This window comes from Mustela erminea, chromosome 1, assembly GCF_009829155.1.
Source record: "Mustela erminea isolate mMusErm1 chromosome 1, mMusErm1.Pri, whole genome shotgun sequence".
Taxonomy (NCBI): Eukaryota; Metazoa; Chordata; class Mammalia; order Carnivora; family Mustelidae; genus Mustela; species Mustela erminea.
In genome coordinates this window covers 92,591,274-92,615,426 of record NC_045614.1, presented here as the reverse complement: position 1 = coordinate 92,615,426, position 24,153 = coordinate 92,591,274, and the positions used below count along the sequence as shown (strand labels likewise).

The window sequence follows — 24,153 nt, the reverse complement described above, 5'->3', positions numbered from 1 at the left end:
CATTAAGATTCATAAAACTTTCTCCCCAAAAAAGTCAAATTTTCTATATGACAGGTTTTTTTTTCAAGATCTATTCATTATTATTTATTTAAGAGAGAGGGAGAGAGTGGGGGTGGGGTGGTGCAGAGGGAGAGAATCTTCAAGTAGACTCCCCGCTGAGCCCAGAGCCCAATGTGGGATTTGGTCTCATGACCCCAAGATCAGAACCTGAGCCAAAACCAGGACTCGGGTACTTAACCAATGGGGCCACCCAGGTAGGTGCCCCTCTGTAAGACAATTTTTAAATGAAATTTAAAGTCACAAAAAATTTAAAATAAAAAGAATTTCAATAAAGAATTTAACCTTGCCATGACCAACTGAGCAAACTCACATCCATTTATGACTAGATGGGTGGCTTTCACTCTCTCCAGTGACTCTGTGTTAAAATACTTTATGGACCCATGACCCAGATCATGTTATCTAAGCCTTCTTAATATTCATTGGATCTCTGTGCATTTACCACATTCTTCCCACAGTTCTGTGTCTCAAGGGAACCAGCACCAAAGAGAAAATCATCCTCTGGCTTATTTAATAACAAAAACACTGGTAACATCAACATCCATTTTTGAATGCTTGCCATGTGTCAAGGTCTTTGCAGAGGTCCACACAGGCAGACTCTCATGGCGTCTTCACTTCACAGCCAGCTAGAGCCCAGAGTTAAACCACCCATTAATGCAGAGCAATGCTGAGGCCCAGGGGAGAAACCCTGCTAAGAAACGCAAAGCCAGGATGGAACAACCCAAGCCGCAGGCTCTGAACAGCGCCCCATCCATGGCTATCTTCTCAACAGCTTTGCTGATCTGTCTTCATTGCGCGGTGCGTGGACTCGTGTCCTTGTTTCCCCAGGGGGTCCTTGGGCAGGGCTGAGGAGGGCTGCACTGAGCTTCCTGGGAAGCATCCTTGTGTGTCAGAGACAGGTGTTCTGAGTATGGAATCCTGAAAACTTCGTTTGGGGCCTCATCCCAGGGTCAGGGGATAAGGAAACTCTGGAAATGCTATAAAGTTCCAGAGAGGTCACTCTGTGTTCCTATGGGTAGCCATCACCTTAAACAGCCCGTGGAGGAGAAGGAACTAATGATAATCCTTCTTTCCACGTTCTATGTCCTTTTCCTTTCCTCCTCCCTGGTGAGTTAGTACCAATGTGTGTCATGACGAGGCTTCCCTGTTCTCGTCCACATTTGTTCACCTTCACAGGAAACTCGAAAAATCACCTCATTCTTTAAATGCACAGGGTACTGACATCAAAATCCTTCCTTATCTGCGTCATCCGTCCTTTGAGCTTCTGCCTGGAAAAAACTGCACCTCTGTAGAGGCCTAGCCACTTGGTCACCTGGCTCTCCAGAGGCAGTCCTCCAAGGACCTCCTGACCTTCAGAGTGAGCCTGGCTGGAAGGTGGGAAGGGTCCGTTCTAAGCCATGGCAGAACTGCCGGACAGATGGCCCTGCCCTGGCCCTGTGCTCTGGTGTCCAGAACCTTCTATGGGTGGGGTGGGGGTGAGGGGCAGATTTGCAGAGCTCAGAGCTGGGGCAATGTCCAGTCCTAACACAGGCTGCTGTTCCCCCAGCCACGCACCTCAGCACACACACACATCAGGGCTGCTCCTGGCCAATTCAACAACACAGGCTGGGCAAAGAAATCACCTGGTGAACCAAGAATAGGAAAGAGTGGGGAGAGTGGGGAAGCCCTGAAAGAAAGTCTTGATTTGTGGGGGGCTATTTCCCAGCTCAGGCTTCCTGATGACTCAGCTGTTCCCGCCTGGGGAAGGTTCTCCTCAGCCAGCAAATCCCCCATGGAAAGCCAAGCCAGTGATTTCCCACTAGCTATCAGCCAGAACAAAAATTACCCATAAAAGGACACATTTAAATGCACCCCCCCCATAGAGACTATTGTTTATGGGGCTATTGAGAAAGTGAAAATAGGAAAGCAAAGGTCGGTGGGCACCAGCAGTGGGAGTTACAAGAAATTCTGTCATTTCTTATTTCCTCCCCTTCTATCATGAGAAGTTAAGACAAAGCCCCTCTACCATTCTGAAACAGCAGCTTTGTTGCTTATTTTGTCAAAATATCCCTCCGAAGCCCGTTCAGCGCCCCCTCCCCCTTCCTCAGCGGGCTCTAACCAGCGGGCTGATTTGCACAGGGGCTGCCTCTCCCCAGCACCCCCTTCCAGGCTCACTCTCATTCTCTTGCTCTAATTAGCAACTGCTTTTTTTTATTTTTGTATGCACGTTCAAAGACAGAGAGCGAGGGGAGTGAAAGGGAGAAAGCAAAGGTCTGTGTGAAAGGAGAGAGCAGATGGCTTCTCCCTCGCCCCTCTGTGTCCCTGGGCCCCCGTGTTGGCAAACAGCGCACAATGTCTGTCTACAGAGCTCTTTGTGGCCTAGAAGGAGGGGCCAGGACACAGTTATGGGCAGGGAAGGAGCCTGTGGGGAGAGGCCTGAAAAGGCCCTGCCCCTGCGGGAAGGCACGGTAGGGAGGGGATGGGGGCCCTCAACCCACTGGATGTCCAGGGGCAGTCTCCTCTGCCTACTTCTCCTGGGTCCTTAGGAAGTGGGTATATGGCTTGAGTACTAATGGGCTACCTTCTCTGGGGAGCCAAGCCATTGCCCCCAGGGCTGTGGAAAGTCCTGGAGGGAAGTGTGATCTACTGCTCACTTTGGTGCTGTCAGGCCCAAATACTTGAGTTTCCATTAAAGGAAATTCTTAGGTGAGTGGGCAGAGGTGCCCACAAAGGAGGGAGGGGCATCATCAACCCCAAAGACAGAATCAGTCACTCTGACTGGGAAAGTTAAATTCAACAATCAACAGCTTTGGTTGCTGCTTTTAACCAGTAGCTGAACTAAAAGATTTAAAAGTCATTAGGGAAAAAAAGGAACCTCGAAAGAATTCTCCAAAGGGGAAAATAATCAAGAATGGGGTTGAAAAAGCTGAAAAAAGGCAGAATATGCTCCAGAAAAGCAAAGAAATGAGCACAGAGAAGCAGGGCATTCTATAAAGACACCTTAAAAAAAAAAAAAAAAAAAAGAAGTTTCTGTTCTTTTTAATAAAATGATCTCATTATCAACATGTGTGATTATATATTAATAATTCTGATGATAAAAATCACTCTTGTAATATCTGCAATTGATTTTAATGATAAACATTGATTTCCTATATTTTCTAAATGAAAGAACTCGTTTTTATTGCAATTTGCACCTAAACAGTTTCCTACGGAAAAAATAAAAACAGTGAATGGAAAAAACCATCCATTCATTCAACTCCTACCAATGAAATGTGTTTCTCTTTTCTTCCTTTTTGAATCAAGTCCAGAGAGAAGACACACAAGAGAATAGAATAAATGGAGGAAAAGAAAGCAGGGAGACCAGCTTGGCCCAAGATACGAAGGGGAAGACAAACAGAACCAGCAGGGAAAGAAAAGCCCCAGGTCCCAAGGACCTCCGTGTCCGGATCAATGCAGGCATGTGTGGGGCAGACCCAAAAACCAAACAGAAACCCTCAAATCGCCTAATTCCCAGAACAGACAAATTTTTGCCAAGTTCATGATTTGGCAAGGCTGTTGCATATTCCCTACAATTTCAGTGAGAAGCTCTATCCATCTTGTGCAAAGAGCAGATTGTCACTTTTCACTTGCAACACACACGTTGCACTGACCTTATGTCCTCTGTCAAACTGAGGCATTATCACCGGCTTCTAGTGAAAGGATTTCACAACGTATGGGCTTGAGGCCATTCTGTTGATTTTGTTCTGGGCGTGTGTGTGCACAGCGTGTCACTATATTGGACAACAGACAGACAAGGCCTCTGCCATCACTGGTTACTTCCTCCATCTGGCTCTACCATCATCACCTCCACAAACACAGGCCTCGTCAGAGACTTCCCGCCTGGTCCCTGCCTGGTTTCCTTGGAGCTTGTGTTACTCAGTGCTCCTGGATGTTTCCTTACACATCCTCCTGCAAAGGTTTTCTCCCTCCTCAGCGCTCACCCTGCTCTCACAGATTTTGTTTTCGATGCATTTTGTTTGGTCCTCATTTAACAGATGGCACAGAGTGGCCATTTGGGACGCAGGGAAACAGCAGGCATGGACCTGCCCATGAGGAGTGTGGGGAGAAGGAGACTGAGGCTGGCTAGAAGATGGAGGCAGAGGGGTTCCCACTTCCAGCACAGTCCCTCCATGGACCTCCTGGATCATCCCTAGTCAATGGGAAATGCACATCTAACTTAGGACTTTTCCTTGGGTCCCTTAGTGAAGGGTTGTATCTCAGCCCAGATGGGATACTGAAGCCCCAAACCCCACCACAAATCACAGATGTGCCCCTAAGGAATCTTGTTTTTCTCCAGCTTGGAGGGCGGGTGGTATCAGAGGGGAGAGTACAGAATGGTGGTTACCAGCCGGCCCCAGAGTCCTTACACTGTGTGACCCTGACAGAGTTACTTAGCTTCTTTGTGCCTCGGTATCTTCCACTGAAAAATGAGGCTGATAACCATATGTACTCATAGGGCTGTTGTAAGGATTTAAGAAATAATGTAGGGAAAGATGGAGGCAGAGCTTCTGGTGCATAGTCTTTGCAAAAGAAAGCCAAGCTGTGTTAGTGGTTCAGTGCAAGCTGGAGGCCAATCCAGAAAGGTTGGTTCTGTATCCACATTACAGCCCTCACCATGGTCTGATGATGAACCGAGGCACTGGCCTGAAGAGTGTGTGAACTGTTTCCTTAGCCTAAGTTCCTGGGGCAAGTCAGCATTCTTTTCAAACATCAGCCATTTGCATATCATCTTTACTGGTTTTGGCCATATCTACGAGCTAGGTTTTTTCATGTATTTTTTACTATTTTTCTTTAAGTTGACTTATTTTTTTTAACCTGAGTATATTTAACAGAAAACGCATGAGGAAGGAAGCGGGTAGAGAAAAGGAAGGGGCAGGGAGGGGAGAGAGCACAGAGGAGGAGAGGGGAGCAAGGAAAGGACAGAGACGCAGTGAAACAAGGAAGGGAGGAAGGAAGTCTTCGGCCTCAGAGAGAAAGAAAACCCGCAGAGCTGGAAGACAAAAGCCACAGAGAGAAGGAGGCAGTGAGCAGCTTCCCAGGGCTCAAGGCAAGCCTGCTGGCAGAAACAAAGCTGTGGGAGGGCTGAGCTGGGGCCTGGAGTGCAGCATGTGCCTGCTCAGGGGCCGGGCTGAGGCTGCTGGGCAGGTCTGCTGAGGGTGGGTTTGTGCAGAAGAAATGAAGAGAAGGCTGAGGCAGGTGAGGGCTACGCGCTGGTGATTTACGAAGGGGCGGTTTAGAAGGATCCACCAGGGAGTGCTGAAGCCCGAGGCCCCAGAAGTAAGCTGAAAGAACTGAAGAAAAGAATGTGGGGTAGGGTGAGAGGTGGGGCGCCTGGGTGACTCAGTCGTTAAACATCTGCCTTCGGCTCAGGTCGTGGTCCCAGGGTCCTGGGATCGAGCCCCACATTGGGCTCCCTGCTTGGCGGGAAGCCTGCTTCTCCCTCTCCTACACCCCCTGCTTGTGTTCCCTCTCTCACTATCTCTCTCTGTCAAATAAATAAAATCTAAAAAGAGAGAGAGAGAGGTGAAAGATGTGTGGGGCACAGCAGGGCTGCACAGGGCAAGCAGCAAGCCCAGAATTGGCTCAGGCAGGAGAGGAAGGATGGGAGAAGTAAGGTGTATTTCCCATCAACTCTGGCTGGCTGGTTTTCCTGGGACTGGACTCGGGGAAGGGGCTGGCCCTTGAGCACCAGCATCTGCACCTGCCCTGTCCATCTGCAGACCGGTCACCTGCCACCGACTGAGACATGCCATCATGAATGAGCATCATGCACCAAGATGGCCTGATGCTATGGATGGACAAAGCGGATAAAAGCAGGATGCCCTGCGGGAGCGAATGAGACAGTGGAACGTGAAGGGTAGACCATGTCACACATGGAGGGAGCGAACCCCAAACGTCTGCAATGAGCAGACTCACCCGATTTAATGATGTGTCAAACAGGCACTCTTGTCAAGTCCTGAACAACTCCTGAACGGGGCAACACATGGGACTCTGCCACGGTCAATGCCCCTCATAGCAAGACAAATGTAAACTGAAACCACAGTGGGAGACCGATTTTCATCTATCAGATTGGAGAAGATAAAAATGATGGACATTTCATTCTCTTGGCCAAAGTGTAGGGAGCAGGAGCTCTCTTACACCCTTGGAGGGAGAAAAATTAGTAGAAAACACCTTTTTTGGGAGGACTGTTTGGGGATAGCTATCAAAATTAAAAATTTTTATACTCTGATCAGCAAATTCTCTAAGAATTTCCTATGATCTTAGTTCTTAGAAAAGTGCCTGGCACGTAGAAAGTCCTCAATAAATATTCATTGAATAAATTAATTAGTGAATTTGACTCACAGATAAGCTTGCACACAAGTACAAAGATAAATGCAAGGGTATTTGTTGAAACATTGTTTAGAAATAAATAACAACAACAAAAAACACCAAGAAGCAATCTAAATGTGTGTATGTGAAGGACCAAAAAGGCACACCAGTTCAATAAAATACTACAGAATCTTTTTTTTTTTCAGAATCATTTTTAAAAATGAGGCAAATGTCTTTGTGATACAGCCAAGCTACTGTTAACCTTCATCGTTAAATAAGAAAGGGGTGGGGGGGAACTAGATGGAAAGCTCATGTAATATGGCCCTGTGCAAGTGGGGAAAAGACAGGTCTACATTCGGGGATGCAAATGCATACCCATTCTCCACAAGAGAATTTCAAAAACTGGAACAGCAAAGGACCCTGTTGAGGACCAGAGTGGGAGGGAAACTATCTTTTCATATGTACTACCTGTTCAAGATATTTTTTTCTTTTTTGAGAGACAGAGAGAGAAATCATGAGCAGGGAGGTACAGATGGAGAGGAAAATCTTAAGCAAACTCTCCACTGAGTGGGGAGTCCCACAGAGGGCTCGATCCCAGGACCCTAAAATTATGACCTGAGCCGAAATTGAGAGTCAGACACTTAAACAACTGGGCCACCCAGGTGCCCCCCAAAACATTTTAAAATAACAGCAAAGGTTAACCTGGGGGAAGAGAGATTTGCACAGAAGTTCCCCCCAGGGACGGGATCAGTGAGCCCCTGATTCAGTGCTAGGACGAAGGGATCTGATGAACCAGGCTGCCTCAGGAAGTCCAAGTGTCCCATCACTGGAGGCGCTGGGAAGCAGGCTGGGGACCACTGTGGAGAAGCAAAGTGTTATCTGGTGGGTTGAACTTAATGTCCTCAGAGTTCTTACCTAGCTGGGAGGGGCTACCCTCCATTGGGTCCCACCAGGGCCACAGAGCCCCCTGTGGCTCCCTTGTCCTCTGGATATTGCAAGCACTTTCTGAGAACTAAGAATGTAGCAAATTCTTAGAAGCGAAACCACTCCATCTGAGTATAGAAGCATAAAGGGCATCAGGAGCAGCCCAGTAAGTGCCTAAAAGAAACAATGAGACTAAGCACCGCTCAAGCCACATGAACTCATGAGTGGAATCCAACTTGACTAAGGAATGGAAGGCCAAAACTGCCCAGGCTTGCAAGGATGTGAGCAGAGCAGGTCCCCAAGGGTCATATCCAAAGACCAAATAAGTCCAGCCCACCGCAGAGGCCAAGGACGAGCCAAAACCAAAGGACCTATTTCCCTGTCCAGCTCTTTCCTTGAACTAGGCCCTACCCTCAAGGAAAACTTATTAGGGCTAAGCTTGGCCCTCCCTGGCCCTGAATTTCTGTCCTATGATTCCAAGAAGCCTCTTGAGACTCCCCATAGTGCCTCCTTACCCTCATGAACCTCTCCAGGGCCTGATGTGGCTGAGTTGATTTCCTCCTGATTCCCTCCTGACCATGAGCACACATGCACACACACACACACACACACACACACACACACACACACACCATGAGTCCCACACATCTTCAGCTGCACATACTCATTCTACAGCAGGCTGAGAGGGCACACAAGAAGGCAGGATGCTCCCTGTCATAGGGGAGAGTTCCTGGGGACCAGAGCCAACCTAGACATAGTCCTCTATAAAAAGCCACATCTCCCCAGTATTTGGTGCCTTGCCCTCATTAGCTGGCCCTGGAAACAAAAGGCTCAGTTGCCCCATCAGGTAACTGATACACATACTCTTAGTTCAGCCAGCAAGGAGAGGGCAAACAGGACCTCTGCAGGTAGAGACCCCTCCCCTAGAAAAGGCCAAGAGTGCCCCCAACTCACTGCTCCTGTCAAAGTGCTCTTGGCAAACTAAGGCTTGCTTCTGGTGGTTTCCTGTGTCTGGGAGACATCCCTTCTCTGTTGGCAACTTCCCTGGGCTGACTCTTCTCAGTCTTCCTTCCCCAGTGAATTCAGGGAGAAATGAGACCCAGGAGCATTAGGGCACTGTCAACACAGCTTGCTGGTGGCCAAAGGTGGTGGAAAAAGAATTCAGATCATCAGAGCTCCCTAGGGCTCAGAACTGGAAGACTCCACACCAAGCAGGCTCTAATTAAGTATGATTTTCATCTTCATGCTTCAAAATCAAATGTAGTGATTCTTCATCCAGGCTAGGGACTTTGTGCCAGTGTCTGTGCTCAGGTAGGGACTTCCCAGCTCCAGAGAGAGATGGGAACAGGAGGCAAAGGGTTAAGTCTAACCACTACCCTGCCTAAGCTGGGATTCAGCCCTAGGGGGCCCAGTAGAGGGCTACAACCAGGTCTCCAGCCCCCAGTCCCATCACCAGTCCTCTGCACTTTTCTGTTGGCATAAAGCCTTAGCCCTCAACCTTCCCCAGGAGCTTGGGGTTGCCCCCCACCCTGAGAACTCGTGCGCCTTCTGGATGGCCTCCCGAGCAGATCAACATATCAGAGCATCTGGAGGGACAGTATTGCACCCAGGGAGTGATGGTCAATGTGGAGGTCTGTGCTATATACAGTGTGGAAATGTAAGCCACACACCATGGCGCCAGGGAGCCTGACTCAAGAAAAAACAAGGGACAACACAGATGCAAGGGAGGGAATCCATGAGAGAACAGCTGAGAAGTCTGACAGTCCTGAAGATACATGTTGTGTGTTGAAGGATGATTAATTTCAACAAAATCCAGTCTCAGATGCAGGGGCCAATGGTGGTCTTCCCATACTAGGGGTTCTGATCCCTCCTCTGATGTTAACTAGCCAGGGCTCTCCAGACTGGTACCCACAAACGCTCTCTTTATGGATGATACGGTGGTCAGAAGCGATGGTCTCTCAGCATCCCACACACCCACCCAGCCCGGGGAGTTTCAGACTCTCTGGGTCTTCATGGGTCAGTGAAGTTGCCGTGCATGGCCCCAACTGAACCGCTAACCCAGTGACATTTCTACTGCTTACAGCCTTTGAGTAATGACCGCGTAGTGTGTCTGTCGGCATCTCTGATGGCACACATTTATGAAGTCATGGGCTCCCACCCAGGGCAGCTCTCAGGCACCGAGCAATCAATCCCAGTCACTCCAGCACTGACCTGGGAGAATCACAATTGTTTGTTCAACACTAGTGGAACTGGGGTGCTTCTAGCCTTGTTTTTCAAAGGCAGAGGGGCAGTGCAGAACACAATGGGACTTGGAACCCAACGCTCCCCTTCTCTCCCCACACTTGCCATGCCCTACCACCCCCAGGGTCCGGGATGAGTGCTCACGCCCCATACGCCAGAGTCCACGAGGCAGTGGGGCCTCCTTCCAGCTCGGTTTGCTGTTGCTCATGCCGGTGTCACAGCCCATTAAATCCAGCCAATTACACTGGATTCCTCTCTGGAGGGCGCTGGGCAGGGCCACCGTAGGGAGTAGAGGAAGCCCGAGAGACTTCTAAATGAAGTAGCCTGTTGGGAAATCCTATTATGAAGCTCATCTTACAATGCTGTGGTGTTAATAACCCTGGCCTCCCCAAGCCCTGAGCAGAGTTGGTCTCCCTGGGGCTTGAGAGGAAGCTGTCTAGTGCAGGCTTCCCCTCACTCCCAGCCAACAGCTGATGGGCAGGAGCCAGCGGCCAGGGTTCCCCAGTACCCTGGATGCAGCTGTCAGCTCTGTGCACGCATGCATGTGCACACACACACGCACACACCTTCCCTGCGAGACCCCAACTTCTCTTTCAGCACCAGGATGAGGATGCTGTGGTGACCCAAAGCTGGGACCAGCAACCCCAAGGGAGATGGAATTGGCCCCAGCAACTTTTTTCAAGGGGAGCAAAATTAGACACATTTTTCCTCCACCTTCAAATCCTGCAGATTTTTCGTCTCAACTCCCCCAGGCTTATAAATTGGCTCATCGCCGCCGCTCAAGTTGACAAAGGCGCCGAAACTGTTGAAAGGTTCAAAATGTCCCTTGGGTTTCCAGGCATGAAGGAATTTACATGTAGGTGGAAAATTACTGAGGAAAAAAGTCCCTATTTGGAGAGAGAAGAGTGCAGAAGCAGGGAAGAAGAGAGGAGGCCTCTGGGGCGATGGCAGCGAAGAGCCTGGCCTGCAGAGCGCCTAGGAGGGCTGCGTGAGACAGCCCCGGAGAGGGTTCAGACCCTGCCTCAGGGCTTTGACACACGCGGGGGGTGGGATGTCTCTCTCTCTAGTGAGAGAGACAGGGATGCAGGAAGAACTGCTCTGGTCTTCTCTAGAAGTTGTCAAGGTCCTGCCAACATCCGGAGTTGGAATAGTCTCAGGCAACCTGAGGGCCCCCTGGAGAAGCCATGTGGATTCCTGGCTCTGGAACATGAATCCTCAGCCCCAAGCCTGACTGGCAGGCCCTGAGCAGAGCACAGGAGTCCTGCAGGTTTGACCGTGCCCTTGAGGACAGCAGTGGCACCCCTGATGAGTGTTCTCAGGATGGTCCCAAGTGACCCAGCTGGTGTCAGCCAGCTGCAAGGAGGGCCGTTCCTTTCAGTAACCCCAGACAGTTCTCCCTCAGCTTTCTGCCCCTCTTTCCTCTGCAGGCTTCCTAGCAGCTCAGCATGTCAGGGCCCTACACAGTCTTCCAACCCCTACTCCAGGGGCAGGTATGCTCTGAGCCTGTCCTCCCTGCTGGCCCGCTGGCCTTGTGCTCAGTCCACCCCACCTCTAGCCCACTCCTTCAGTCCCTTTTCCCAGGCACCTTTACATCCCTTTAGGGGTACCCTTTCTGCAAATCCCACAGGCCCCAGATGGCTTCAGGGACCTCCCCCAACCCCCCTTCTCCTATACTCCAGCAACATGGATGGTTCTGGGGTTCTTGGCCTGGGCTCCCCTTAGCCTAACAGTATATCTCAGAAGGGGTCACCTAAGGATGTCATTTTATAAAACCTTTCCTGTGGGTTCCCACACTCACCCTAGGATCAAGAATCATTGCTTCAGATGACCATCATCTTCTAGTCTTCTTAGACCTTCAGCTCACACAGACCACCTACTGCCCCACCTGCCTCAAGGCAGGCTGCATGAGCCACAACTTTCAAATGCGTGTTAACTGACCCACTGACTTGTTGAGGGACAGTGACTCACATACGTGCAGAACCCTGGTGACTGCCGGACAGTCATGGAGCTGGGCTTGCACAGGCACAGGCAGGTAATGACGGAATGTTCACATGACCTGCTGCCCTGTGTCCCTGGGTGGGGATTCCACATACCACCTTCCTTCTAGAATCTTATTGCCTTAGAGGCCAGAGTCAGATGGTGTGTTTTCAGGCTTAAGGGCAATGACATGGCATCACGTGGCTTCCAGAGCATTCTCACATCCATTATCTACTTGATTTACACACCCTGAGAGGCAGGCAGAGAAGACGAGGCTATCTTGGGGAAGAACTTATCTAAAAACCACCAGAAGCTCACAGCAGAGTCAGGTCTAAAACCAGCTCCTGTCTCTGGGGTAGGCTTCTTCTGCTTAGATGCACCCTCTTCCCCTTTCATGTCCCTGAACCCCCCTTGAGTGACAGCACCAACAATGAAGGCCTGAGCCCCATGGGTCAGTGTGTGCCCTCAACAGTTGTGAGCCTGGGCTGACCTATTCCTCCTGGAGCAGGAATAAGAGAGGATGAGAGGGAAGGTCATGGATAGAAAGGTCACTGTCATTCCCTGAGTCTTGGACGGGGCTGGAAAGGCAGGCTGATGAGGAAGCTCCTTTTGGAAGCTCCAGGGAATATACCTGGGAGGGAAAGCCAGGCCCTCAAGGAGCACTCAAAATCAAGAAACAAAATCAAGCCCCATGGGTACATTGCTCCAGTTAGGATCTGTCTTCCAGAGGCTGTCCTAGCACCTGAGACCCATCCCTGGGCCCCTAAATGGGATCCTATAGCCCAGCTAAGAGGCCTGCCCATGCCAGGTTCCCCCTAGCATCAGTCTCCACCCAGCCGTCCTCCCTGACACCAACTTCAGATGTTGCAACATTTCAGGGTCCACAGAGAGAGCTTGCCAAACACCAGCTCTCAGGGTTCCCAGCCCCAGGCACTGACCGACTGCAGGGACCCACACAGAAAACTGACATAGTCATCAACCTAAGTAGGGAAGGTATGGGGCGGGTAAAGACAAAGCTATGATTGCTCATTAATCCACTAGACTATGAGCATAAGGCTTGAAGCTGGGGCAGATGGATCATTTTCCTAGTAATTAACAATTTCATAGATGGGGTCACAGTCACTGGAGGGCTAAGCAGGTTACTATGATTCTGCCTGATCGGCTAAACCTGTGTACACAGAAAGGATGAGTTTGGCAGAGACCTCAGGTCATGGAACCCTCTAGAAAGTGCATCTGCCACTTGCCACACATCCTAATGTGTAAGATCCCCCCCACAGCTGCCTCTGCCTGTCTGCCCTCTCACCACTACTCTCTTCAGAACAGGAGCAGCTCTAGGCCAGGACCATTCTTCACTGGCAGGGCTGCCTCATTGATCACCAGGTGTTTCTGCACAACTGAGTGTCTGGTCCCCATGACTCTGACAGGAGAGGGTTCAGCAGATGCAAAGGGAAGGTCAGAATCAAGTTCCTGCCCAAAAAAATAATGTAAAAAAATAATGTCTTGCCAAAAAAATAATGTAAAGTGTATTCTACAGATCTGACACAGGCAAAGGCCCAGATTCAAATATCCAGAAAAGAAAATATATCAGGTCAATATAAATATGTGAAGCCCAGAACCATCCAGAAAATATATCAGGTCAATATAAATATGTGAAGCCCAGAACCATCCATGAAAGAGACTCACCGACAGCTCTCTGACATCCCCCATTCTCTGCACTGCTGGCCTCATGAAAACAGGCTACACTGGGCAGGCTGTCCCACAATGCCTGTGAAGGGCTACATGGTGCCCATCTGACAACACAGCATGGAGCTGCCGAAATGGGTGAGGTACTCTCACTTGGAGACACACTTCAGGCACCAGTCACAAATCCTCCCACCTGCACTGCCCATCCCCCTCCAAAGGGTACAGAGTCCTCCCAAGATCACCGTCCATGGCCAAGGCCTCTTCACCTCCCTGGGGTAGCCTGCTAAGGCCTGGGAAGGGAGCTCTGGCTCAGCCATCAGAGCCAGATGGCCAGCAGAGCCAATGGCTAAGATCTGAAGGAAGCATCTTGAAGTTCTTGAGACAGAAAAACAAAGGTTCTTCTCTGCCCTTCTAGGACACTAAGCTCAGCCAGGCTGCTGGGCTGCAAGACCCATGATGCCACCGGGCTTGCGAATCTCCACTCTTAGAAATGCCCCCAAAACATGGCTGCCTGTGTCCCTAAAATAGAAAAGTGACTGTGCATGTCCTCTGCATTTCCTCCAGTCTCCAGTGCATTTGCAATAAGCAACCCGTGAAATCAAGTCAGGTTCATAACAACTCTAGATGAGGCATGTCCACCAACAGTCAGAAGGGGGTTGGAGCTGGGTGAGGAGAATGGAAAGAAACCACTTGGATTTACACATTTGTCTCCACAGGCCCTCCTACAGCAAACCACAGGAGGTGACTGACATGCCACACGGATGGCAGAACCCCCCACAAAAGAAAAGTTCCAATTAGCCCAAAGAAATGAAAACCTGTTCCTGGAGGTGCAATTAAACCAGAACCAATCAATGCTTGCTCTGGTTCCTGTCATTCCGCTCGAGAAATAATGAGAGAAAGGAGAAGGCCCCAGCCAGCAACTGCAACATGGCAGCTCACTGAAGCTGGAGAAACCACCAGAACCCTTGCAAGCGTGTCTGGCAGCTGCTGCACCTGTACCTTTAAGAATCCAGCCCAGTGCCTGGGTCCCAACTCAGGCCCTGACAAATGTCCAAGAGGACACATCCCCCCCACCCCCAACCAAGAGGACAAAGAGGAGCACGGTGGGGCCGGACAAGTCTGGTGTTAAAACTGTCTGTCTTGATTCATCACTTGATCTGGCACTCTCTCTCCTCTGTTTCCACACCATCCATCAGGGTCCATAACCAAGAAATCCAATAAAGACACAAAGGCCTAACACTCTGCTCTCAGCAGGCCTCAGAAAGGCCGCATGAGTGTCCCAGCCCAGGCAATTAGCTGAGTCCAAAGGACTGCAGGGCTGATGGGCCTTAGTGAGCCTGTGCCTGGTGCCTGGCTGCATGCATTTGGGGAGCAGAGAAGTGGGAAAGGAGACAGTCAAGGACAGCCTTGTGCTTAGGCCAGAAGGGGGGTGACATCAGGGAGGACAACTGACAGGATGCTCACGATGGAGTTAATACAGCTGCAACTCCAGTTTGTCCCCCAAAGGTCTGGAGCAGCCTAAATGATTCACTAGGGTCAAGGCTGTCATTTCTGAGGTCTATGTGAATCTGAAATTTTGACAGCTATAGGCAAAATTTCATAAAAGAAAGCAGTCTTCTCTTCCCCAACTCTGGATACCCTCTACCCATGTTCAGCTTCTATGAACTTCCTAAAGAAATGAGCCAAGGGCTCTCTAGACCCTCCTACTGACTCTCAGAGAAGAATCTCCAGCCAGCTCAGCTCATTTATTACCATGTACTGGACATGATTTCTCCTGGAGTGAGGGGAACCCATGTGAGCACACAGCTCCCCAACATGCCCCAAGCATCATTCAAGCAAAGGTAATACAATAGCTAGTACCACGTTCCCCCATTTCTGGAAATGGATCTCCTGCCAGGACACATGAAAGCAAGTCCCCGTCCCTGCCCCAGGACTTGGCATTGAGCGGCTGGAGCAAGACCACTAAGCATAGGACTTTGAGTTCACGAGCTGCATGGGTCCAGGAACAAGTTGTGTAAAATGGAGAAGCTGACCCGAAATGACCTAAAATAGTTTCCAAATTCAGTCACTTCTCAACTACACTTGAGTGAACTGTCCATGACAACCCCAATCCTCCATGTCTTAAAGCACAGGCTTAATGCTATGCAGGGGTGTGTGTGTCTAGGGGAGGATTGGAAGGAAGGGGAAGAGAGCACACGTATGCATGTGAGAGAGAATATGAAAGTTCATATCCCCAAACTAAATACAACTGAGTGGTTATTAAGTTCTTATCTTATCTACTGTTTGGAACCCTCTCTATCTCCTCCCTCACTGTGAACACTTGACATTCTGGTTGGACACAACTGAAACAACATCATGCCTCACGCTGTGGACACAGGTTCCCCAGAGCTTTATAATTAGCCATTAGGCATTTCTGTTCCTTTGTGACCCAGAGCTGGAGGAAGGGAAAATTCGAAGACTGGTCCCTGCCCCAGGTGGACAGGAAGCAGAGGCCTTACAAGGCCTTTGGACTTACCCTTGCAGGCCACACTGTTCTCAGCCTCGTAGCCAGGCTTGCAGGTGCAGCGCCCAATGGGCACCATCCACTCTCCGTCCCCGTTGCAGTAGAGTTTGATGGGCACGTCTACTTCCTCTGCGTTGGGGATGCATGTCCCCCGAGCAATCACCAGAGATGTACTCTCTGCCCCCGTCATGGTCTCTGGAAACACGGCAAAATTCTGCACAATGCTGGGACACTTCTTGAAGAAGACACGAACAGAAAGGAGAGACATACAGGCTCCATAATCCTGGAACGCGAGGTAAAAACCATTCCGAGTCAGAGGCCCAAAGCTCCTGACTTCTGTGTTGACCTTCATCAACCTTCCCCCAAAGTCCACCTGGGAGAAGCTCTCATCTGCAGCGATAGTGTCTACTTTGAGGTAGGGGGCCTCAGACCAGAAGGCCGACTTCTTGGTGGCAATGACCGAGTCAGTCTCATAGTAGTACAAGTTGAAAGTTTCCTTACAGGAGCCTGGGACGTTGGGAAGGCTGCTGCAGTCTCTCACAGTGAAGCGCATCTCTGTGTAGATGCGGTGGGCCCCCCGCCGGTTGATGAAGGTGGTGAGGAGCCAGTTGTTCTGGTTGGGCTCGAAGACGTTACACACTTGGTAGGTGCGGATGGTGTTCAGGTTTTCATCGTAGCCACTGACTTCCTCCCACTGAATCGGGAGGGCCACGGGTGCACACATGCGAAAACACAAAAGAGAGAGTAAGAAGTAAGAAGACCAAGAGAGCAAAGCAGAGAAGCCTCGGGCTAGAGGGGGCCTTACGAGCTCACCAGCCCGGCTGCTTGACCTAAGACAGGAACGCTACTAACCCTAAGTTGCTTTAAAACACTTCCTCATGAGCCAACTTCAAAGATTTCTCTGCTGGCCACCCTGAAATAACAACAGACTTCCCTCTAGAAAGCCTACCTTCATTCAACTAACAGCGCCCCTATTGGGACTATGGCTCATTACAGTCACAGGGACAACTTGCAGCTTCCAGCTCTGGGCAACAGCAGGGACTTGAGACCTCAGTGCCATGGCCTCTCTTCCCCACAGCCACTCTGTGGATTAGGGTTCTGACTACAGAACACCCCTCACCTCAGAAATCAGTTCTGAACCTCATTCCTTTATTGTGGTGAAGCTCTGTTAGGGTCCTGAAAAGCATATGAATATAAGGCTCTTCAGAATTTCTCAACAAATGTAGAGTTTCAGAAATTTTTGTTTTATAACATCAATCCCTTTGAAAGAGTTAGACCAGAAAACTTGTAGGAGTAGGGCCTGCTGAGATTCTTGAGGAAGCAAATCAAGCTTCATTGTGTGCAAACTTCTAGCAGGGACCGGATGGCAGGGAATGCTGGAGGGTATCATGCAGGAGAAAGGAGGGCTTCTTAGCAGGGGAGAGACAGCATGCTTCACAATGGAAAAGAAAACTCATTTTTAGCAGTCCTGTAGGTAGGAAGAAGAAGAGAAACATTGCGTTTATTAAGTGCTGTCTCTCGATCTTCCCTATAGCACTGAAAACCAGATACTGTCACCCCCAATTTATTAATGAAAAGATATGCAATTTGCCCATGGTCACACCATAAGAGGAGACAGAATAGAGAGGAGATAGGAAAGTGCTTTGAACGGCCAGATGCACCTACTAACTTATTTCTGTAACAGGCAATATGGGACAGGAGGTCCACAAAGGCACAGCTTCCCTAACCACGCCATTCTGTGGCAGGAACCAGAGAAGACCTACCAGGTCCTTCTTTCTTGCTTGGGCTGGAAGAAGAAATAGCTGTCCTAACTGGGGAGCTCTCAGGACCCTGACCTCAAGAACTGGGAGTATTCCAGGGAGTTACAATGCATCTGTTAAATTCTGTTCAGTTGGCCAGAAACAAACAAGGGACAGAAGAAATTAAGCTTCCTAAAGTGAAAATAAAAAATAAATTAAGATCTTTGATCTTAATATTTAGCAGTGGCCAAAAAAAAAAAAAAAGGTAGAAAATAGTAGCCATTTCTCTAAATACTGTGCTAATTGCTTATTGTTCACAGTGTGGAGCTGAAATGGACAAATTAGAATTCTTCACTTAAAAAGTTGAAGTCAATCTGGGGTGCATGGGAAAGAGACGCACTTGCTTCCTGCACAGAATTAAGTCCCCTGAAGGAGCCAGAGGGCCAGGCTGTCCTTCAAGCATAATGCCAGAGCATCTAAAGACCAGGCATGGCATGGGGGAAAAATGGGCAAAGGGAGAGCTGACCCTACCCACCCAGGCCTGCAGAGTAACATCCCAGCCACTCCTGCTGCCCAGGGCCCCACCCCCGAAAAACCCGAGTAATGGTCCATCCAAGGCCCTTCTCCCCCCACCCCTGCCAGCGCCCCAGGGGAAAGTCCCTTCCCCAGCCCGATGTCCCAGGTGAGCTCCTTCCAGATCCTTGCACACTGCACACCTCAGCTGAACTCTACTTAATTTCTTATTGATTCTCTAGAAGTCAACGAACCCCTTTTTATTCCTTCTTAAAGACTGTGTTATGTTCTATTTCAATGTGTTTGTTAAAGTTACTTTCTGCTTGCCTGGGTTTTTGGAACCAGAAGCAAATATATTAGGGCAAAGTTGCTGACAGTGGTTTTAGTTCCTATTTTCAGACCTCTCTCCCTTTCATGGCTGTTTCGAAATAACATTTTCCCCGTGGACCCTATGTGAATTCGGAGGGAAGGACGGGTTTGTTCTGCAAGGGTTTAAACAGCAGAGTCCCCATCTTCTACTTCTACTTCAACTGGGCTGTGTAAAGTCTCAGCACCAACACGGGGCACCTTTGTCAATGCACAGGTGAAGCCTGTGGCCCCACTTAGGAGAGGAAGCTTCCCAGGCAGAGTCCCTGACTCGTAGTAGTCAAGACTCCCTCAGCTTCACTATGTGGGAACAGGACTGGAAGCCCACCTTTTGAGGCTCACCTTAGCACTGAGACTGTCACCAGTAGTGAGTCTTAAGCAGACAGAATGAGGCATTTCTACTCTTGTGGAGCTGGGATATTGAGAACATTTATCTTAGAAAATGACACTGATTGGTATTATAAGACCCAACAGAGGTAATCACTTCCAACATTAACCTCTCTGGGCCTCAGTTTTCTCATCTGTAAAATGAGGAATCATACTGGGTGACCCTGAGTTATAAAATTCTACACAGATTTAATTGATTCCATGGCAGCTCCTAAGGGAGGGATCGAAGCAAATTAGGAGGAATGCTGTATATTCAAAGGGAAAGGGCAGAGAGAAATTGAGAGAAAGGAAAAATAACTTCCTGATGTTTGGGGAAAGGCGAAGACAGAGTCTCACATTCATTTCTTCCTTTCATTCCCCTGCCAGTGGGTAAGACAGGGTTTGGAAAAATAAACGTGCTCAGAGCGGGCTAGAGGAGGAATGAACGCCTTCCAGGCAAGTGGCCATTAGGGTTGGGGGCCTTGAAGAAAGGGAGTATTTCAGCAGACAGAGAGAGAGTGGAATGGCATTCCCAGCAGGGAGGGACAAACACTGTTATTTGTTTGTGATATGTGGAATCAGCCTCCTTGCTTTTGAGTTATACCTCATTTATTCATCAATGAAAAAATAATATTTACTGAACATGAACTTTATGCCAGGCATTCTATTAGCCACTGGGGATACAACAATATGAAGCTTATAATCTAGGAAGAGAAATAAAAATTAGACAAATGGTTATTAAAGTAACTAAATAATGACAATTGGGGGGTGCCTGGGTGGCTCAGTGGGTTAAGCCACTGCCTTCGGCTCAGGTCATGATCTCAGGGTCCTGGGTTCGAGCCCCGCATTGGGCTCTCTGTTCAGCAGGGAGCCTGTTTCCCCTTCTCTCTCTGCCTGCTGCTCTGCCTTCCTGTGATATCTCTCTCTCTCTGTGTGTCAAACAAATAAATAAAAATCTTAAAAAAAAATAATGATACTTGGCTAATTGCTATGAGAGAAAATTACAGGGTGCCAAGAGAGGGGATATACCTGATACACAGAGGAGTGTCAAGGAAGACCCTCCAAACTGAGAGGGGGTGGTCAGAGAGGAGTTAGAAGTGTGTATCTGGAGGTGGCTGAGAGGAACAGAGAAGGAGTGCAGCATCGAGGTCCAGGAGCAGCAAGTGTAAAGACCCTGCAGTGGGAAAATGTGGCCTGGTGCCATTGAGTAATGTCACCGGTGTAACAGAAAGTCATAAAAAGCTACAGGTGCAGGAATAAGCAAGAGGAGAGGATGAGTCTGGTCTAGAACTCTGAATTTCATCCTGGGTAACTGGAAGTCACTGATGAGTTTTAGTGAGGAGAAGCACAGGTGATCAGAGCTGAGTTTTTAGATTTCTGTGATATAGAAACTGGATTGGAGGGCCACCCCAATAGGTGGACAGGACAACTGGATGTGCATGTAGCAGTACCAACAACACAGGATAGTAGGTTGAACTAGACCTGTAGAAACTGAAAAGGTATCCTGGGGTAGAATCTCTAGTTTCTCATGGGGCAAGTGTTGGGGAGGGGCCAGAGAGGGCCTTGATAAGACTACAGGTCATGCATTCCCTCAGCACTCTTCCACTCATCAGTCCTACCTCCCCAACCACACTTTGAGCTACGCTGTGTTCCCAGGCACACTGCTTTCCAACTCTCTAAAAAAGAGGAGCCTTCCCAGCTCTGGATATCATACCCCACAGATGTGTAGAACCCAGATTCTTTCAGCCAAGGTCTAGGCTAGCCCCGGTCCCTGGGAGGCACTCTCACTGCCTGTCCCAAAGCTGATTTCCTAAAGGTCTCTGTTCAGTGACAGCTTCTCGGCCTCACCTTCCAGGCATCTGACCTATGTTTCTTGTGTTCCTTTCTATAATTGTCTTTTTCCATTAAAACAACAACAAAGCACCATGACTTTTTTATCAGCTTGGCCAAAAATTAGATAAAGTATCAAGTCTTGGTAAGAATCTGGAGCAAAGGGTACTCACAAGCCCACCGGTCACAGTGTGGCTAGGGAAATCTTTGAGAAGTCATATCAATAATTTCTCTCAACATTTAAAATGTTGGCCACCACTCAAATCAGTAAGGAAGAGGTACATCATTTTAAGAAATCATTGTGATAACTGAGTAGCCATCTGGGAAAAAACAACTTTGCCTCCATATCTCATTCCTTACTTCAGGATAAATGCTTAGTGAATCAAAGCTTGAACATTAGAAACAAAACCATAAAAATACTAAAAGAAACTATGGAGAGAATTTATGTGCAGTAATTATGACATGAAACTCAGAAGCCACAAATGAACAGATTGATCGATTCAACTCCATACAATTTTTTTTTTCTCAATTTATTTAACAGACAGAGATCACAAGCAGGTGGAGAGGCAGGCAGAGAGAGAGAGGGGGAAGCAGGCTCCCTACTCAGCAGAGAGCCCGATGCGGGGCTTGATCCCAGGACCCTGGGACCATGACCTGAGCCGAAGGCAAAGGCCTAATCCACTGAGCCACCCAGGCGCCCCTACAATTTTTTTTTTAATGGCAGAAAAAAAATGGCCAGAAGTAAAATCAAAAGAAAAAAAAAAAAAAAGGAAACATGCTGGGAAGGAACTATTTAGGAAAAGGTATTAGTTTCCCTTAATATATAAAGATAATCTATATATCAATAATAAAATACAAAAATAAGCAAAGGATGTTAACAAACTGCTCACTAAAAGAGAACTCATAAACATATGATAAGATACTTAACATTATTCAATATAACTAAAATGGTAATTAACCACATTGTGATACTTTTTATTTTTTTTAAATCTGTCAGATAGAAGTTTGATAACACTGTGTTGGAGAAGGTGTGGAAACTAAGCACTTGATCTATTAACTAGATGAAGGGCAAATTGGTAGAGGCTCTGTAAAAATTCTGGTTTTATCAAAATTTTATTTGCATATACCCTTTGACCGAGCCATTCACTTCTAGGATCAAGCCTCAGATATTCTTTTATATAGACAAGGATAGGTATGAATAGTTATTACCCCAGCTACCATCACCTCTAGAATTTTATGCTTGCTCAGAACACCTGGAGGTGGCTGGGCCTCAGAGGATCATGGGCCTTTGGACCGTGTAGCAGCCTTCTCCGATTTGCTCTGAGTGGGACCTCTGGGAGCTTTGCACAAGCACTGTAGGAAGAACCATTAATCAAGACTGAAATTCTCATCAACCAGTGGGACAGGGACTACTGAGAGTCTGCAATAATTTGACTAAAAGAAAACAAGGTCCAGGATTGTTCTTGTGCATCTTTATTTGTGGGCTAAGATTTATAAAGCACACCATTCTGACTTTAGTCCTCCATTCTTAGAGCTCTCAACCAGATTCCAATATGCCCCCTAAGACCCTTATTAATGTCCATCAACTAGTAAACACCTAAATAAAATGTAACGTGGCCAGAAAATGGAATACTATCCAGTTATAAAAAAGAATGAGGTGTTGATAGATGTAACAAGGATAAACTCTAAATCGTTGTGCTATATGAAAGAAACTTGACTCAAGAGACCACATATTGCACAATTCCATGTATATGAACTGGTCTAGACAAGGCAAATCTATAGATAGAAAAACATTAGTATTTCCCTGGCACTGGAGATGGGAATGGGCAGTAGCTTCAAATGGGCATGAACAATCTTTTGTGGAGGTGATGGAAATGTTCTAAAATGGGACTGTGGTGATAACTATATCACTTCCATAAACTTACTAAAAATTATTGAACTGTCCAATTCAAATGAGTAAATTTTATGACATGTAACTAATACTTCAATGTAGCTTTTTTAAAAAAAGTCCTCTTTGGGGCGCCTGGGTGTCTCCATCAGTGAAGTGTCTGACTCTTGATTTCAGCTCAAGTCCTGATCTCAGTGGCAGGCTCTGCGCTCAGCAGAGAGTCTGCTGGAGATTCTCTCTCTCTCTCCCTCTCTCTTTGCCCCTCCCCCTGCTCACACTCTCTCATGTGCACTTTCTCTCTAAGATGAATAAATAAACCTTAAAATAAAACTCTTTGTTTTCTGGTCCAGCTTACACCTTGACACCCACAAAAGGCATGCCCATTGTAACTTTAGGCCCCTGTGTGACCTAGCAGGCATGCCCATTGTAACTTTAGGCCCCTGTGTGACCTAGCCGCTGAGCCAGGAATGCCCTTCTCACTCCTTCATCCCTATATCCCAAGTGACCAGTATGTGCTTAACCAAGTTTTACTTGTGGATGAACAAGTGATGCCTGAGGTGAGGCAAAGATGGCAACCAGAGAGGGGACAGGTGGCCAGGGAAGTGGAATCCCCATCACTGATGCTGGGAGCCTAAGGAGAATCACCAGCGTGGTCCAAAGATGAGATCAGAACCTTGGGCCCAGGAGCCCACTCAAGGACCCCTCGATTTTCCAGCCTGGCGTCAGGCAGGTATCGGGCCAAAACACCCTCCGTGTCTAACACACCCCCTTTGTCACTGTAATTTGCCATTTCTCCCAGAACAATACTCTCCTTATTTGGCTTCTCCCTCACATCCCCATGACCACGAACTAGGGATGGCATTACTTAATGCCTGGACTTGTGCCCTGACTTGCTGTTTGTCAGAAAGTAATGACAACAGACCAGGCGAGAGATGGCATGGGTTCAAACCAGGGCCACATCCTCTCACATCTGCGCCCAGAGACAGTGCCCGTTCCTGCCTCTTGCTGCTGTTGTTGAGGTTCTGATGGGCCTGACACCTTTCTTCTATCCCACTCTTATGCCATCTCCATTCCTCCAAGACGCAGAACCAGAGAGGAACAGATCTGGCTGGAAACCACTGTAGGTCATGCTGATGAAAACCTTTTGTTGACAGATGGGCAGACTGAAGCCCAGGGACATCCCATAGCTGGCCTGAAGTCAGGCAGCTGGTGGGTGGTAGTTTCGAGCCCTAGGTGTGGCTCCCTCCCGTGAGGGGGCTCAAGTACTCTGCCCTCTATGACGCCTTCCTGGCTTGTACGCAGCTACCATGTTTCTGAATGCTCACAGCATGACTGAGCTTTTCCACACAATTTAGCATTTCATAAGACACTGTTTTGAACTATTTGTTAATTGCTCCGTGTACGACTGTGGATTCCCCTACCAGGCTGTGAGCTCCTTGAGGACAGGGAATTATGTTTTGACTAATTTATTAGTTGATTTCGACAAGCAAAATAACTCCATGCATTTAGCTTTGCAGCACCGGTATCACACAACTGCGTTTTTATTCAGTAATGTCTGGGATCCCTGAAATCCACTGGTTTCTCAGGAATCCCTTCTCCTTTCCCTTTATGCCCAGAGAGATGCTGACCACACCCAAGGCTGCAACCATCTCAGATCTCACCCATCATGCCAAACCCATGTCTCCTGTCTCCTCCAGAGCTCATTCACAGGGTCGGCCCTTTCCCCCTCCCCCGCCCCC

The 24,153-nt window shown here is 48.4% G+C and overlaps 1 protein-coding gene across 1 annotated transcript in view; it reads right to left on the bottom strand.

Annotated features, from left to right (window-relative positions):
* The window catches only part of EPHB1 (EPH receptor B1), a 425,495-nt gene that overhangs the window by 249,764 nt on the left and 151,578 nt on the right, over positions 1 to 24,153 (bottom strand). The window contains exon 3 of the mRNA XM_032333747.1: positions 15,725 to 16,406. Coding sequence (XP_032189638.1) covers positions 15,725 to 16,406 — 682 coding nt within the window. The remainder of the gene's footprint in view (positions 1 to 15,724; positions 16,407 to 24,153) is intronic.